At 38.4% G+C, this 17,717-nt stretch overlaps 2 protein-coding genes across 3 annotated transcripts in view; both read right to left on the reverse strand.

Moving 5' to 3' along the window:
• LOC104817945 (probable LRR receptor-like serine/threonine-protein kinase At1g51820) overlaps positions 1–3,482 on the reverse strand; it is a 5,475-nt gene extending 1,993 nt beyond the window's left edge. The window contains exons 1-8 of one of the 2 annotated variants that reach the window (XM_010547347.2): positions 3,311–3,482; positions 2,642–3,179; positions 989–1,464; positions 668–812; positions 504–575; positions 340–411; positions 170–247; positions 6–85 (exon numbers count right to left, since the gene is read on the reverse strand). In XM_010547347.2, coding sequence (XP_010545649.1) covers positions 6–85; positions 170–247; positions 340–411; positions 504–575; positions 668–812; positions 989–1,464; positions 2,642–3,179; positions 3,311–3,392 — 1,543 coding nt within the window. In that variant the 5' untranslated portion in view covers positions 3,393–3,482. Of the gene's footprint in view, positions 86–169; positions 248–339; positions 412–503; positions 576–667; positions 813–988; positions 1,465–2,641; positions 3,180–3,310 lie in introns of both variants that reach the window. The other variant, XM_010547348.2, reaches the window with a different exon arrangement.
• A 2,068-nt stretch (positions 3,483–5,550) lies between these two features.
• On the reverse strand, positions 5,551–17,000 carry LOC104817946 (probable LRR receptor-like serine/threonine-protein kinase At1g51820). The gene is made up of 13 exons (XM_010547349.2): positions 16,855–17,000; positions 16,145–16,682; positions 15,545–16,017; positions 15,316–15,460; positions 15,148–15,219; positions 14,978–15,049; positions 14,794–14,874; positions 14,492–14,682; positions 14,138–14,388; positions 13,915–14,041; positions 6,587–6,652; positions 6,270–6,459; positions 5,551–6,169 (listed from the first exon to the last, which is right to left on the reverse strand). The coding sequence occupies exons 1-13, from the start codon at positions 16,934–16,936 to the stop codon at positions 5,758–5,760; spliced, it is 2,700 nt and encodes an 899-aa protein (XP_010545651.1). The 5' UTR covers positions 16,937–17,000; the 3' UTR covers positions 5,551–5,757.
• Positions 17,001–17,717: the final 717 nt, after the last annotated feature.

Consider the following 17,717-nt stretch of genomic DNA (forward strand, 5'->3'; position numbering starts at 1 on the left):
GACGCTCTTTTTGCGATGCTTTCCCGTTCCACCGAGATTATCACACGAGACAGACTGACAAAGAAGCTTCGGATTTCCGTTGAGTCTGCAGAAAGAAATTAAGCCTTGTTCAAGACCCTAAGGATTTCGATAATCATCGAAGGCGAAAATTTTCTCGAGAAAATCATACTTTAATTCTAGTCCTTCGCCGCGTTTATCGAGAAGGGCTTGAGGAACTGAGCCAGTAAGATTGTTCCCGCTTAAGTTTCTGTCAAGACAGAGCAAAGATCAAGCATATGTATCAGGAAACGCTGAGAAAGCCCTGAGACGAAATTTTCCATTCTTTCTCGAGCAACTTACATTAGGGTTAACGATTTCATTCCGGCTAGAAATTCGGGCACTCCTCCGGTCAAATTGTTGTTCGACAAGTCCCTAGAAATCGCAAAAGACGGTAATGCCATTAGGACGATCGAATCCAACGAGAAGAATGGTTTTGCCTTTAGTCGAGCAAGGGGGTTACTTACAGTATACGTAGCTCTGTCAGATTCTGTATGGTTGAAGCTATGCTCCCGGTTAATCCACTCGAAGACAAAACCCTAACGGTTTGATTATAAATGTAATATTTTCATGAATCAGACACTTAGAAAACATTGGAGATTTAACGATAAACCGGTGACAAGAATCTTACAAGGAAGTGATTCTTGGTGAAGTAAAAGTATCCGTGTCGCTGCAGTTCAGACCGTCCCACGTGAACTGTTGAGGGAGACAAGGATCTCCTTGCCAACTCACTCTGCTCACTTCATAAGTGTCTTTTATGTTCTTGATAGCAAACACTGAAAAAAGACCAAAAAAATTCGCAGGGTTTGACTGATTGGAATTTTTAATTTCGAAAGTTTCAAAATTCATATATATTCTTTATAACATTTTAAGAAATCGGTGTATTTATATAGAATATTCCAATACGAACCAGCTTTATAACCAAGAATACGAAAACATAGACATGACGTACCGTCATCTTGATCGGTCTCCGAAAGTGGAAAATCGATAACGGTGAAAGCCTCGATAGCGCTAACCAGAGGCGGAAGAGTCGAATTCGGGGTCATGGCGAGCTGCCAGACGCATTTTCCTCCGTCGCATTTCTCGGGTTTCTTGTCGAACAAGGTTTCTATTTCCAGCCGCTTAGGGCTATACGGCCCGAACGTATTTTCACCGTTTAACAAAACGTTGAAGGCCCTCGAGGCGTTTGAACTTAGATTCTGAATCTCGGCGAAATGAACATAAAGGTAAAAATTCGAGGTCGGAGGCTTAAGGTTCCACGTAATGGTCAATGGTGCAGTTGCGTTCGTGGGCGTTGCGGCCGTAGCGAGTGCGGCCACTGGTGGCTCGTAGGTGTTCGAGTTGCTTACGTTCTGACTCGTCGTGATCTGAGTCCACTCGGGCTGAAAATACGAGTACCATTTGCGATCAAATATATCGTCGGGATACCTACATGCACAACAATATCTTGTGTTAGGTTTCGTTCCGACAAACTAGGTTACGGTTATTTAACCGTATTTGGGTTTCGTTATAAGATTATAAAAAATTAATATTCAACGTGTCTTTTTTTTCAATTTTCTAGCATTCCAAATTATTGATTCTAATTATGTGCAAAATAAATATTTATCGGTATTGAATAGAAAAGAACACCGAATACAAACCCAATCACAAACACAGTTTTTGTGTTTCGAACAATCTTTAACCTAAGAATCCAAAATTCCCATTTGCAAACTTCAACCGCAAACGCAAACAAACGCAAACGCATATGGCAAAGGTTGAGGCTTAATTACTCAATCAACGTTTTGGTTCTAAGGAGAGTATTAATAGGTATAATTTTGCAAATGCATATAATATATGCAGCTGTTTAGTGAAAGAAAATGGTATTTATAACTAATATACATTGTTCTGAGGTTTTACCTAGTCAACGCTTGTGAAGTGTAGCAGTTAGGAATTTTACGTTATAAAAAAATATATAAATATATATATACACACATTGGCCAAAAAAAAGAAAAAGTCGTCTTAGTCAACGTGGGAAACACTATGGCCGAAAAAATAAAATTCCACAAAAAAAACCAATATTTGAAAAAAAGAAAAGGACCCATCAGCTTTTTATATCTTCTCATTTTGAATACTTCAACTTTCAGATCTTTATTTAATTACCTACCTCTCAATATTTTACCTTTCAACAGCTCAAGCCACGTAGTGTTGACTTTTTTTTTCTGGTGGATAATCGATCAAAATGATGGGTTATTTATTTATTTATTTCATATTTCGAGTACTAGATCGAAGAAAAATAGAAAATAAAAATATCAAAATAAGGATTTAGAAATCCGAATATTTAACCGAAAAAAGACATTAATTTAGATTTTGCTTGCAGTTGGTGTAGAATTATATATTATTATATTTGTATTTTTAAGAAATCATTAATCTATAAGGAATATGAAAAACCAACCAAAATACTAACCGTAATCACACGTGAATTTTAGTACTACACAAATTTTCTGTAATAACAATAGTTATTTTTGGCTTTTTCCAAAATATCAAAGGTTTTTTCTATTCATCTACCCCAAATATAACTATGTATCAATAATATATATATAAAGAGGGATAGTAAGTATAGGCATACCGTATATAGCGACCGGAATTGCTGAAATAAACCCTGAAAAAGTACTTGAGAGAGCCACTCTCCGTAACATAAGAACCGTTTCTCAACGGTCGAAGCTCTAAGGCCGATATCATCGGAGTTGTTGTTCCTGTCTTGACCAGACACACGTCCAAAGTTTTTGAGCTCGGCACATGAATGATCTCCTCGACCGTACCGTTCACTCGCCCGCTCAAATCCACCGTCGTCCAAATGTTCGGACCCATGTACAGATCGAAGCTCGGGTAATTGTTTTGACCGTCGTAGTTTCCGTACACGAACGTTGCCTTGATCAGATAGCTCGTGCCCTTCGTCACATTCAGGTTGTAGCAATTTCGTGTTCCGTCCGGGAAGTATCTTAGCATCAAGTACGGTTTCATGAAGTTCGGTTCGAATTCCTTTTGGATTCTTCCGGTTTTCCCGCTCTGGATGGAATTTACGTCGGATGTGAATATTAACCCGGTCGAGGGTTCGGTATAGGGAGATCCATTAGGGGATAACCCGCAATCCAAACTAATGAATCCTGTAAACACAATCAGAAGAAAAAGGGTTCATTTTCCTGAATCAATACCTCAAAATGATACATCAACATGAAAATGTTCATATACATACATATATATACGTGTATATATATGTGTATGTGTGTGTATATACCTTGCTGGTTTTGAGCTTGAATAAGATGCATAAGGGCAACTGTTACAATAAACCCACATAAAAGCCATCGAGGATTCTTCATTTTCTCCTATTTTTCCCCAGGAATTGAAACTGAGAAATGCCAAGGTTCTCAAATATTTAAGCTATGAGCAAACTTCTCTCATGGGCAATATAATCACCTATACGTATATGTGATAATATATATTATATTATATGGAATGTATGTTACATATTTATGTGGCATGAATGATCAGCTTGTTCGAGGTCAACCCTTTGACAAGTCAACTTGGAAAAAAAATATCAAGAAATTATGAAATGCAAAATAATAAAATTTAATGTAGAAACCCAATACAGTGAACGCTGAAAAATGCTTGATGAAATGAGTGGTGGAAGATTCTCCCATGTTGTCCGGACCACCCGGTATAAGTCAACTCCATGGAGGTATCGTAATGTATATTTACGAACCTTTTTTTGTTTAATAAAAAAAACCGATGCTGGAACGTTTACATTGGCTGAAATATGGATTTGGAATTTACTATATATATATATATATATATATCAGAGCTCAAGTAAATGAATGGATATTATTCAAAAAATCTATTTACCAAACATATCCCCTATATATATATATATATGTATATATCTCGATTCCGAAAACTAGGGCTGGACATTTCGGTTCGGTTCTTCGGAACCGGACCGAACCGAACCGTTAAAACGGTATTTTTTCCGATCCGAAACCGCTGTTATTTTCCGAATGGTACCATTTTTAGAGAACCGAATTTTTCCGGAATCGAACCGAACCGAACTTTAAAAATCCTGAAAAACCGAATATTTTTAAAGGAAATCTATCATTTTTTTTTAATAAAACCCGGAACCGAACCGAACCGATACCGAAACCGAACCGAACCGAATACAATAAAAAACCCGATTGATACCTATTTTTGTAAAACAGAAAGAACCGAACCGATCCATTCCGTCCCGAACCAGAACCGTTTTCCGAAATGTCCACCCCTAATTGTTATAGCACCTGTAGAGGCCGTTATTTTATGAATGCCACCTGAATTTAACTATTAATTTGATTATTTTACAACATAATATTATGATTTACATTCTGTAAGAAAATCGAATAAAAGAAAATAAAAGAGTGTATATGTTTCATCAATAATAAAAGAAAATACAGCCAAAACAAAAGAGCTATAAATTGCTAATACTTAATTTCTTTTAAAGAAGGAATTGACAATATATACGTCCCTATAATCATTGAGAAATAGTGAGAAATTATGGACTCGACAAATATCCTAAGAGGATTTCAAGGCATTTTAAAAATAATATAATATGCATTAAATAAAAAACAAGATAACGTATAAGAACACCATTGAACCGACAATTAAAACAACAATAAGCACAGGCTGTAAGATTTTGCATTAAGTGTGTATTTATGTTTCCACCTAGTGTTCTATATATATATATTAAAATCATAACAATTATTGCATGCGAGTCAAGGTCAAGCAAGCCTCTCTATTGTGCATCGATTTGGCCATAATGCAGCAAATTGAAAAGCACGTACCAAGTCGTCGTGCATGTTGTAAATATTTTTCTTAAGATGAATAAAATAATTCACAGTTGATTGAGAAAAATTGAGCTATTAAGACGTTGATTAGCCTTCTGCACGTATACGGCTACCTGTTATACAAATATAAGATAATAAGAAAAAAATATATATATGAACCTAAAATAAAAGTTGAAACATGTAGAAATTGTAGGATTCCATATATACTTTTAAATTGTGTAATCATTTTTTAAAATGTTTTATTCCTTGAGATTATCGGATTACGACTTTGAAATACAATAAAAAATACAACCATTTCGGTTTATACTACATTATTAATTGTAAATTAAGTTTTTTGGCAAAAAATTGATAGGAGGTAACTCCACTTTGAGGTTGAGTATTCGATTACTCACTGGTGACGAGGGAGATAATTTATGGGTTTATATGATCCGTATACAAAGGCTACTCCCGGACCGGAGATTTACCTAGTCAGCGCGTCCGAAGGATAGCAGTTAAGGGTCCTCCATTATAAAAAAAAAAACATTCTCTCGATAATTTCCTATAAAACATTTATCCATAACGATCTTCACAATCTCTCAGGGACATTATATTTTTCCTATATTTATGTTCTTGTATTATGTCTATTCATGAAGAATTGTACAATTCTTCGCAAATAAACTACTTAAAAAAATTCGAAAAAAAATTTGCAGTACCTAATTTAGATTTCACCATGGAACCCTAATAAGTAACTAAACAAAAACCTTGAGCCATTACGCAGTCGAGACCCTTATTAACACCCAGATATTTTTCAGACATAAGTTTCACATTACATGAATCAGGCCAAAATGAAATTTGACACGTGACAAAAAAGGAGATATTCTTCACGTAGACGAGACGGCTACCGAGCCTTGGGGAACACTTCAGTACCGTAAGTCATGCTCACTCCGACGGAACTCTTCGAGTCCATGTCTCGGCTCGTCCCCGTCCGCGAGTTCTGATCATACACCAAACACTCGTTCAGTTCGATCACGACTTGAGACATGTTCGGCCTTCTCGACGAGGATGGATTGACACACGACATTCCCAGTTCAACCACTTTCCACACCGAGTTCCTGTCGTAATCTCCATACAGTTTTGGATCCGTAATGTTATCGATGTCTCCCCTTGTAAGCATTAGTCCCACCCATTCAGTTATGTGTGGCCTTTCACGGTTCTGCTCAACGACAGGTCGGTTCGTGATGATTTCCAACAACACAATACCGAAACTATACACATCGCTCTTCTCTGTCAACCAGTTGGTACGATAATATCTGTCGACAATACACCATGGTTAACGTTTTTTTTGGTACATCATGAAGAAAGAAAATTTTGAAATTTCATTTGGGACTAAGCTATAATAGTAATACTTACTCGGGATCGAGGTATCCGGGAGTTCCAGCAACCACGGTTGAAACATGAGTTTCACCTTCGGTCGGAAAAGATCTGGAGAGTCCGAAATCGGCGAGTTTCGCTTGTAAATGCTCGTTGAGCAATATATTCGTAGTTTTGACATCTCTATGAACCATTGGTGGTTTGCAACCGTTATGCAAGTACTCCAATCCTTACAGGACATAAGAGATTTATATGAAGCAACCATTTTGTTAGAAGTGACTTATGTTCTTGCGATATTGTTCTTTGCAGCCAAAGAAAGAATGAAAAAAGTGTCGAGGATTGCAAATATGGCGAACCTTGGGCGGCTTCTGCAACGATTTTTAACCTAGTTCCCCAGCTCAAGACAGAACCTCCACGCTTTCCTGATGTTTTAACAAAGACAATAAGTATCGAATCCTTACGTTATCGTTATCAATGTCAGAAATACGAGTTATCAGATATGTCTATCCTTGTATTTGGTGATGAATTACGAAAGATATGATGTTTTGTCCACACACTACAAGAAAAACTGTAATTTGAGACACCTGTTGCGACCGAAATTTCAATCGCAATATAATTTGCGACAGACTGCGACTAAAAAGTGACACAATCTCGGAAAAATATCTCTGTCGGACTTGGACGCAATATCTGTCGCAAATTGCCGACCGCTTGCGACTGATATCTCTGTCGCACGTATTTGCGACAGAAATACGACGGAAAACGACAGATATTTTACGACAGATGGTCTGTCGGTATGTACCGACACAATATGCGACAGATATGTTCGGTCGGGGTACGTGTACGACACATTTGCGACAGATGTTATGCGTCGCGGATATTATGCGACCGATATGCGACACATTGTAGGAGTCGCTCAATATTTGCGACGGACTTGCAACTCACCGTTGTGTCGCAAAATTAGGTACACACGTGAATGGTATGTCACCTAACTTTTGTCGCAATTCTGTCGCACTTCGGTCGCAAATCATTTTACGACAGAATATATCGGTCGCAATTCCGTCGCAACGTTTCTCCTATATATCCGCGATGAGCATGCATAGATAGGAAAAAAACTTTATTTACAAAAAAAATGTCTTTTTCATCCAGAATGTGGATGTATAATAGATTTGATTCTTCTAATCAAATCTCGAGTGAGTTTGCTGAAGGATTACAACATTTTATGGCGTTTGCAACAAGTCAAACGTCGTATATTGAGAGTTCGAAGTTACCATGTCTGTGCTCAAAATGCGAGAATAAAAGATGGCGAAGTCAGTATGAAGTGTGTAAGCACCTTTATAGAAGAGGTTTTATGTCAAACTATTATGTTTGGTTGGCTCATGGAGAAACGTATGATACGTCGTCATCATCACGTGTTTCACAAATGCAAGAACAACTTGTGGAAAACACGTCGCTACCTCCGATCTTTCAAGAAGATCAAGACCGAAATCTATATGCAGAGATGGTGAATGATGCATTTCCCAACGTTGCTCCTTCTTCATACGGCGAACACTCCGATATATGAAGGTTGCGTACAAGGGCTGTCAAGATTATCATTATCTTCACAATTGATGAATATGAAGACTGACTACAATCTTCCGGAGAGATGTATGGATGGCTTCAGTCAGATGTTTAAACAGTATCTTCCGGAAGGTAACACTGCAACAGAATCATATTATGAGACGAAGAGTCTGATGCGTACGTTGGGTCTACCTTACCGGAAGGTTGATGTTTGTGAAGACAACTGTATGATTTTTTGGAAAGAAGATGCAGAATTGATAGAATGTCGTTTCTGCGGGAAAGACAGATATCGACCACGCTGGAAAGCTTCAAAAAAAGGCAAGTTAATTCCTTTGAAGAGAATGTTTTATATGCCTATAACAGATCGTTTGAAAAGGTTATATCAATCCGAAAAGACAGCATCATTTATGCGATGGCATGGCGAGCATTCGACGCCTGATGGAGAAATGCATCATCCATCCGATGGTTTAGCATGGAAACACTTTCAACAAGTATTTCCTGATTTTGCAAGTGAGACTAGAAACATATATCTAGCATTATGCACGGATGGATTTAATCCATTTGGGATGTCTGGTCCAAATTATTCTCTATGGCCGGTGATTTTAACACCCTACAATTTACCTCCGGACATGTGTATGAATAGAGAATTTTTATTTCTCTCAATATTAGTTCCGGGACCTAAACATCCCAGGAGGAATTTGGATATTTTCCTTCAACCGTTGATAGAAGAGTTGAAAGACCTTTGGAGTATTGGGGTTGAGGCATATGACGTGTCAATAAAGCAAAATGTTTTGCTTCGTGCGGTGCTGATGTGGACAATTAGTGATTTTCCAGCATACTCGATGTTGTCTGGTTGGACAACGCATGGTCGGTTAGCTTGTCCGTACTGTATGGATGAGACCGACGCATTTTGGTTGCCGAACGGGAGAAAAACGAGTTGGTTTGATTGTCATCGTCGTTTCTTACCAAGGAATCATGCATTGCGCCGAAACAAGAAGAATTTTCGTAAGAATCACGTTGTAAGTGATTCTAGTCCGCTTCAACTGACGGGAGATGAAATATTATTCGAACGGATTGAAGATTGTGTGAGATCATATGGATTAGGGGTTACTGCAGAAGTCGGTGGAAATGGTCATTTGCCGATTCAAGGATATGGCGAATATCATAATTGGCACAAAAAAAGTATATTTTGGGAATTGCCATATTGGAGACATCACAAGTTGCGACACAATCTTGATGTCATGCATATCGAGAAGAACTTTTTCGATAACATCATAAACACGGTGTTAAATGTACCTCAAAAGCCGAAGGACAATCCAAACTCAAGGAAGGATATAAAATCAATTTGTTTGAGGAAGGAGTTGGAACTTACAGAAGATGGGAAAGCACCGGTTCCAGTTTTTCGTGTATATGGAGAAGCGCAGAAAAAAAATTTTCAGTGGTTGAAGGATGATGTGAAATTCCCCGATGGTTACTCTTCAAATCTGGCCCGATGTGTTGATATTGCAGGGAATAAATTAACGGGTATGAAAAGTCATGATTGTCATGTCTTTATGCAACGATTGCTTCCAATAGCATTTGCAGAACTACTTCCACAACATGTACACGAGAGTCTATCAGGTATGTCAATATATTTTTTTAATGTTGTTTTTTAATATGTGAACTATATATATATAAACTTGATATGTGGTTATTGTGCAGGGATCAGCTCATTTTTTCGGGTGATTTGCAGTCGGACGCTTAAACTTGAAGATATCACCATGCTGAAACAAAACATAGTTCTGGTAATTTGCAATCTGGAAAAAATATTTCCACCGTCATTTTTTGATGTGATGGAACATTTACCAATCCATCTACCACGAGAAGAAGTACTACCTTTTGAAATGTTCGTTTATACATTTAATTATTTATGGCGTACACTTTTTTTAAATTAATTCATTTACAAGTTTTTTGATATATTGTGCAGGATTTTTGATGAACAAGTATACAACATGTATGGTGACGTAAATGACGAGGAATTGACCAAAATTAAAGAAAAAGGGTTTGCTACGTGGTTAAAAGAATATGTAAGAATTTTTCATCAAATTTCTTATTTATACCCATTTTTAAGATCGATCAAGTATATATTGATATTTAAACAACCTATTTTTTTTTTTGGTTTTGCAGATTCGAACGTCACCAAAAGATCATCCATTTGGTTGCATGAGCTAGTTCAATGGCCCATTTGTCGTGTTACATGTTGGCCTATATTTTTTACCAGATGATACGTTTTCCACACACATGAACACGGACAACATCGTTCGACACATAATTTTGGTGTTTCTGTGAAAGGGTCAGAGTACTGTGCATCTGATAACGAACCCGATTTTTACGGACTACTGCAGCAGATTTTTGAACTCCAATATGCAGGTCATTTTGGACTCAAAGTGATGATGTTCAGGTGTGATTGGTTTGATCCTACACCCATGCGAGGGATCAGAGTCAACAAAACAGGTGTTTTTGACATATGTTACACACGTCGATACGGAAAATATGATCCTTTTATATTGGCTTCTCAAGCAGATCAAGTGTGTTACATCCCTTATCCGAAGAAAATTACAAGAAGGTCAGACATTGATTGGCGAGCCGTCGTGAAGATCAACCCCAGGGGAACTATTATTCAAGAAGAAAATGATGAACAAATCCCGCTTCAAGATGTCGATCAAAGCATTCTTCAAATTGAAGACACGTTTGAGGTTGGAAAGTTAATAGCCGAAGAAGGAATAGTTGAAGAACTTGCAGACAATAATGACGAAGAGCAGGACAATACCGATGAGTCGGACGAAAAAACAACATGAACTTCTGAATATGGTTCGTTCGATTAATAATAACTTTTTTATGTATAAAATACCGATTTGTATTACAAATATTGTATTCGAAATCAAAATATTAGTTATCGTAAATTTTTTCATTTTATTTTTTTTAATTGTTACATTATTTTGCGACCGACTATCTGTCGCAACAGTGTCGCAAAATGTTGTCGGCAATATTGCGACCGACGATATCGGTCGCAACATTGTCGCAAAATGTCGACAATAATCTGCGTCTCCCGCTTTTTTTTCATGACGACGGATGGCGAAGAATTAATCTGTCGCAATGTCCACGTGTCTCCCGCTTTAATGACACAGCGACAGATTGCGACAGAATAAATCGTTCGCAATATTCTTAAAAACATCGCGAATCGTCTTCTTCCTTAGACACTTAGCCATTTCGAACGCTGCTGTCATTCGCCGCCGCTCCTTCGCCGCCGCCAGGTAAGTTTCCGAACTCGCGTCTCCCCTCTTCTTCCCCTTTTCGATCGGTTTAGTTTAGGTTCGTTGTATTTTTTGCTTTCGAATCGAGTTTGAACAGTGGCTGCACCGCCCCATAACCGCGCCGTCGTCCCCCAGCGACACCGCCGCATCACCGCGCCGGTCATTTGCCGTCACCGAGTAAGTTTCCAATTTTTAATGAAAAAGTTTTCAATTGTTTCGATTTTTAGGTGTTTTTGGTTCGGATTTAAGGTTGTGGTCGAATTATTTTAGGGTTTAATTTGTGGTTTTTGATTTTATGGTTTTTGGTTTTAGGGTTTTTTAGGGTTTAGGGTTAATTTAGGGTTTAGGATTTGTTTAGGGTTATTTTAGGGTTTATAGTTTATTTAGGGTTTAGGATTTAAGGTTTAGGGAGTGTTTAGGGTTTAATTTAGGGTTTTTGCATTTTAGGGTTTTTGATTTTATGGTTTTTGGTTTTAGGGTTTTTTTAGGGTTTAGAGTTAATTTAGGGTTTAGGATTTGTTTAGGGTTATTGTAGGGTTTATGGTTTATTTAGGGTTTAGGATTTAGGGTTTAGTGTTTAGGGTTAGGGTTTAGGGTTTAGGGTTGTAGATTTTAGGGTTTCTTTAGGGTTTAGGGTTTAGGGTTTAGGATTAGGGTTTACTGCTAGTTCACGGGTCTTCATGATTTTGTTTTGTTATATGTAACTTGTAGATGAGTCACTCCCATTCTAGTGGTCGTAGTGGTAGCGGGGTACGATCCCGAGGACGTGGGATCGGATCATCTAGATCACCATCTGTCCATCGGGATCAGGTGGTAGTCGATCCTCATCGACTTGATGTACCTTTCACGGGTGCGGCTTCCCCCCAATCCGTGAATGAAGGTGCATCTAGTCATGGTGCATCGCCATCGCCATCGTTGCAGGAGATTCTAGCGTCTGCAGAACGTCGTCTCCGACCTCGTCTAGATCCGGATCGTTCCCCCGGTTCTATTTGGTAGGTATTTTATGCATATAATATATATTTATTTTAATTTCTTTTAAATTAATTTTACGAATCCGATTTTTACAGGTTTGATCGTAATGACGACCTGATTTCATCCGTCGTCAGCATTTTTCAGTCGGACTTCAAAGGTCCGTGGCGGAGTCTTACCCATGTCCCTCCATCTGATCTGCAGCGTTGGTTTGGGGCTTTTGCGGTAAGAATTTTGGCACTTAGTTCAATTTTATATGCATACAAAATTATAAATTTATTTTTTTTATAGCAAGCTTATTATTGAGACGAGTCTGTACATGACCAAATCTACGCCGCTTGGAGGCTCGCCGTCCGAGATCGCCTCAAGGACAACATTTATCGGGTAAAGAGCAGACGTGTACGACCTGCATGGATGTCGACGACGATCTACGATCAGCTAGTTGAATATTGGGATTCAGAAGAAGGAACGCAGAAGAGTCAAACATTCTCAAGCAATCGACGATCCCGAGCGGAGGTCGAACGTGCACCCCCGACCCACACTGCAGGACGGAGATCATTTGCTCGAGTCGCCCATGAGATAGTAAGTAAATAAGTATTTATTTTAAAATTTTTTTAAATTTTTTTAATTAAATTTTTTGGGTGCAGATGCAGAAGGAAGGTGAAGAACCTTCTGCGTTGCGATTGCTGCAGGAGACTCACCGTCGAGCTGACGGTACTTATATCAGCGATCGCGTTCAGGAAATCGAGGATGCGATTCAGGCAAAGATCAACTTTCGCCAGCAGAAATCAACAGCCTCTATCTGGAGGTAAATTTATTTATTTTTTTATTTTTTTATTAAATTAGTTTAATTGACGTATACTTTTGATTTTGTAGGTTGTCCAACCCGATGCCAAATGACGTATATACGGCGTCGGTGCAATGGTGACTCAGTTGGGTGGTGGTCATCCGGATGCAACATCGATCGGTCATCACGTCTCACTCACTAAGGAGGTCGAGCTGTTGAAGAAAAAGATTCAAGAGTTCGAGGACGATCGCAGGAAGATTGCTAGACTTGAAGAAGCTGAGGCACGAATTGCGCGTTACGAGACGCTTTTCGCCCGGCTATTTCCTCCTCGAGACGATCCACCAACGGCGCAAGATATGCCGTTCAACCCATTTCTGACTCCTCAGCCCGGAGTCGGACCTTCTACGACACCAGCGGACCAAACAACCGGATCAGACAATCCGGATAACTTTTTTATTTAGTGTTTAATTTGTTTTTAATAAATACTTTTTATTTAATAAATAATTTTTTAATTTTAAATAAATATTTTTTCTTTTATGTTTTTAAAATTATTTTTTAAAATTTAATTTAATTTAAATAATTATTATTTATTAATATTTTTTAAAAAAAATTTAGATTTGCGACAAAGTGCGACCAATTAATTTAGTCGGACAGTTGTGACCGAATACCTACCGATATATTTGGTCGTTATTTTGCGACAGAGTGCGACCGATAGAATTTGTCGTTACGTCGCAACCGAATACCTACTCCTATTTCTGTCGCAATATGCGACAGATCTGGATTCACCGATTTGCGACAGATTACCGACATATAGCCATCTGTCGTATATTTGCGACCGACTACCTACAGATCTGTCGGTCGCAACGTTACGACAGAATCGCGACCACACAGATTTTGCGACAACGATTTAGCGACCGACAATCATCGGTCGTAATCGGTCGCAAATTGTTTTTACCGACAGATTCTTCTTCATGTTGCGACAGATTTTTCTGTCGCAAATTACAGTTTTTCTTGTAGTGACACGTGTTTTACCTGATAGATGTTCTTTCAAGTCTTCTTGTAGTGACACGTGTTTTACCTGATAGATGTTCTTTCAAGTCTCCGTTGGCCATGTACTCGTATATGAGAGCCAAGTTCTCTCCTTCATCGCAATATCCAACCAGACTAACAAGATTCTTATGATGAACTCTTAGAAGAAGCTCGACCTAACAAATCATCGAAAAGATGGATAATTCAGAGGCAAACCCATATAACTTTTTCACGAATAACTCGAGAAAAGTTAAGATTTCGATACAAAGTACCTCGGCCTTGAATTGCTTATACCCTTGAGCAGATGACTGTGAGAGCATTTTAACGACCACTTGTTCAGTATCATTCACATAACCGTGGTATACGACTCCGAACCCTCCTTTCCCTAGAACTCTTTCGAAGTTGTTTGTCATGGCTTGAACCTCTGAATAAACAAACTTTCTATTTTTCGTTACGATCGATGGTTGGGACGATTGAGGCGATCTTCCATCCAACGGTGGCATACTTGTTGATGGAACCCCAACTACAGAGCAAGCATCATAAATTAACAATTGAATTCTAGCTTGTTTTACAGTTGTCTTATATCAACTATAGTGCTTATGAATGGACCGACTGATCAAAAATACCGTCGGCACTTGCTAGCTTTTTCCTTCTGAAAACGAAGACGAGAACCAATGCAACCATGATGAGGCCGAAAGCGGAAGCAACTGATGCGATAATCGGTACCATGACACTCTTTTTGTGATGTACACCATTGTCCGGATTTGGATCATCACATGGAACAGACTGACAAAGAAGCTTTGGGTTTCCTTTAAGTCTGCAGAAAAACAAGAAATTGTTAATGATGATATATACTTCATACAAAATGGGATCGGATAATTCATCGAAGATTAAAAAAAAAAAGAACCGCTCGATGACAAGTTCATACAATAGTTCTAGTACTCCTTGGCTCCGTCTATCCAGAAGAGCTTGAGGAACTGAGCCACTAAGATTATTCCCACTCAAGTTTCTGATAAGGCAAGAGACAACATAAGTGGTTAAAGATCACTACATTATGAACAAAACAGTTGGATATATATTAACCTCCTTTGACGCATTCTCGAGCTACTTACATGACCGACAACGATTTCATGTTGGCTAGAAATCCCGGCACTCCTCCACTCAGGTTGTTATTTGACAAGTCTCTAGGATGCGCGCGCAAGAACAAAACATGCCACTTAATCCGTTTCCCGGCAATCGAGAGAGTTTCGAGTTTTACTTATATATGACCAAAGATACGTACAGTGCTTGTAGCTGAGTTAGGCTCTGTAAGACGAGCGGTATGACCCCGGTTAATCCACTCGAAGATAAATTTCTAAATGCATGATCATAAAACGTTTCAAGTATAAATTAGATACTTAGAGACAAGAAGTTTAATTAACGACGGGCAAAAATGGCTATATGATCCTACAAAGAAACGATTCTTGGTGCGGTAAGTTTATCTGTCTCGCTGCAATCTACGCCATCCCATGAGAAATCTTTAGGGACACATGGATCTCCTTGCCAACTTATTCTTTTCAACTCGTAAATAGCTTTGATCCTCCTCACAGCAGCAACTGTGATACATACAGTCCGACAAATTTGAAGGATTTAACGTACGTATGAACAAATATGTATAAATATGTATAACGACGACGTACCATCATCTCGATTAGTATCTAACAGTGGAAGCTCCAATGTAAGGAAAACTTCCATGGCGTTAATTAGAGGCGGGAGAGTTGATCTTGAGGTCTTTACAAGCATGAGGCTGCATACTCCTTCGTCGCATTTCTTAGGATACGGAGTGTATATAGTGGTCGCTTTGAGAATCGGAGGACTAAAAGGTCCATAAATTACATCTCCTTTCCACGTGATATTTAATTCTCTCGTGTCATTGGCTCGTAAGGTTTGAATCTCTGCAAAGTGGACGTACAAGTACAATTGATCGGTAGGACTATCCGAATTCCACGTAAGGTTCAACGGCTGACTGGCATTTGTAGGTGTGGCCGCTGTCGCGACAACGCCTTGTGGAACGTCTGCAATTGTCGTAACCACATGGACATCGGTGTTTATCTGCGTCCAGTCGTCCTGGAAGTACGGGAACCATCTACGATCATAGACGTCATCCGGGTATCTGCAGGAACAAATCTTGTATCAGACATAAACAAGTGACTGAACTAGTTTTGTTACGGTTAGTTAGAACGAATTACGAAAAGTTAGTAATGATCTGACAAAATGAATCAGAAAACAAGTTTACTTACCGAATCGAGCGAACGGAATCGCTGTAATATTCCCGGAAAGAAAGCTTGAGGGAGCCACTTTGAGCAATGTAAGTATCATTTCTCATCGGGCGTAGCTCTAAGACGGATATTATCGGCACGGTTGTTCCTGTCTTAACAAGACATACCTGCAAGATGCTCGACCTTGCAATGTGAATGATCTCTCTGCCTGTTCCATTTCTTGCCTTGGTCATATCTATAGTGTCCCACATGTTAGGGCCGATGTGTAGATCGAATTCCGGGTAAGTATTCCGACCATCGTAATTTCCGTATAGGAAGAAAGCCCTTATCATATAGTTTGTGTTCTGTGTGACGTTCAGATTATAGCAGTTGCGTTCTCCATCCGGAAAGTATCTGAGACTCAGATACTGCTTCCTGAATTCTTCCTCGAATTCTTTCTGAACTCTTCCGCTCTTTCCGCTCTCCACGAACTCGGTGTCTGACGTGAATGTCAGTCCGGTTACTGATTCAACGTAAGGAGACTGACCAGGAGGCAACCCACAGTCCAAAGTGATGAAACCTGCAGTTATGTCATAAAACGGACAGAAAGAGTTCAGCTTCCATAAGTAATTGTCTCAAATCCAATGGGATCAAAGACATGTAATTCTTACGTTATATACGAATGATAAATTCATACTCCACATCATATTTCACGTTGACATACGCATATGAACCGTCAAAATGTTCGTTACCTTGTTGATTCTGAGCATGAACAAGATGTATAACGGAAAATATCGCGATCGAAACGAATAAAATCCCGATAAGACTCTCCATTTTCAGACCCCTTTTGAAGGAAAGGAGATCTCGGAGATGAGAACTGCCTCAGTTATCATGCATCAGGCTTCGACATTTAAACAACAATTTTGATAACATTTCAACCGATTTTTAAAAATGTGAAATGGATATTTAAAAAAGTTAAAAGAGAAATGACACACTAGTAGCTCCCATGTCTCTTTCAGACAACCTTGTAAGTCAAGAGAATCTTGATCGTACATCTTTGTACTTATTGTCCCTTTTTCGTCGAAAGGTTGTTTTTGGTGAAAAGACCAGTCTCCGAATTTGGAGTCAGCGATATCAATAACAGATGGGATAATAAATATTTGGTATATTATTTGGCTTTAATAGATATTACGAACGACCGAATTATAAATGAATGAATCATTCAAAGTTTATATACGTGCCCTCAATGACAATGCCCGACTCTCTATTAGTAGTCGTTGACTTTGATTTTTTTTTATTTTTTTGTTACAAGTAGCTCATAGTGTGTGTTTTTTTTATTATTATATGACGAATGTAGTTGCAATATTTCGGATTTCGTTTACGTTTTTATTTATTTATTTTTTGTTTCGTTTTTCTTAGATATTTATATTTAATATGCGTTTATTTAAGTTTGGGTTCGATTTTTATTAGGAAAAATATTAATTCCGTTATTTTTTTATATGATAGCTACTATATCTAGTTAATATTTAAAATCAAATTTAATTCGGATATAGTCGGTTCGGTTTTATGAAACAGTCCGATATAATATTATTATATTTCGAAATTAACGACTCAT

This window comes from Tarenaya hassleriana, unplaced genomic scaffold, assembly GCF_000463585.1.
Source record: "Tarenaya hassleriana unplaced genomic scaffold, ASM46358v1 Cleome28, whole genome shotgun sequence".
NCBI lineage: Eukaryota > Viridiplantae > Streptophyta > Magnoliopsida > Brassicales > Cleomaceae > Tarenaya > Tarenaya hassleriana.

What these genes read in the sequence shown, in the direction of transcription:
- LOC104817946 (XM_010547349.2), bottom strand. Translation starts at nt 16,936, where the DNA reads ATGGAGAGTCTTATCGGGATTTTATTCGTTTCGATCGCGATATTTTCC. An exon ending in GATTCCGTTCGCTCGATTCG is followed by an intron (nt 16,018 to 16,144) that starts GTAAGTAAACTT and finishes TTGTTCCTGCAG; the next exon opens with ATACCCGGATGACGTCTATG. An exon ending in AAAGCTAGCAAGTGCCGACG is followed by an intron (nt 14,389 to 14,491) that starts GTATTTTTGATC and finishes CTTGCTCTGTAG; the next exon opens with TTGGGGTTCCATCAACAAGT.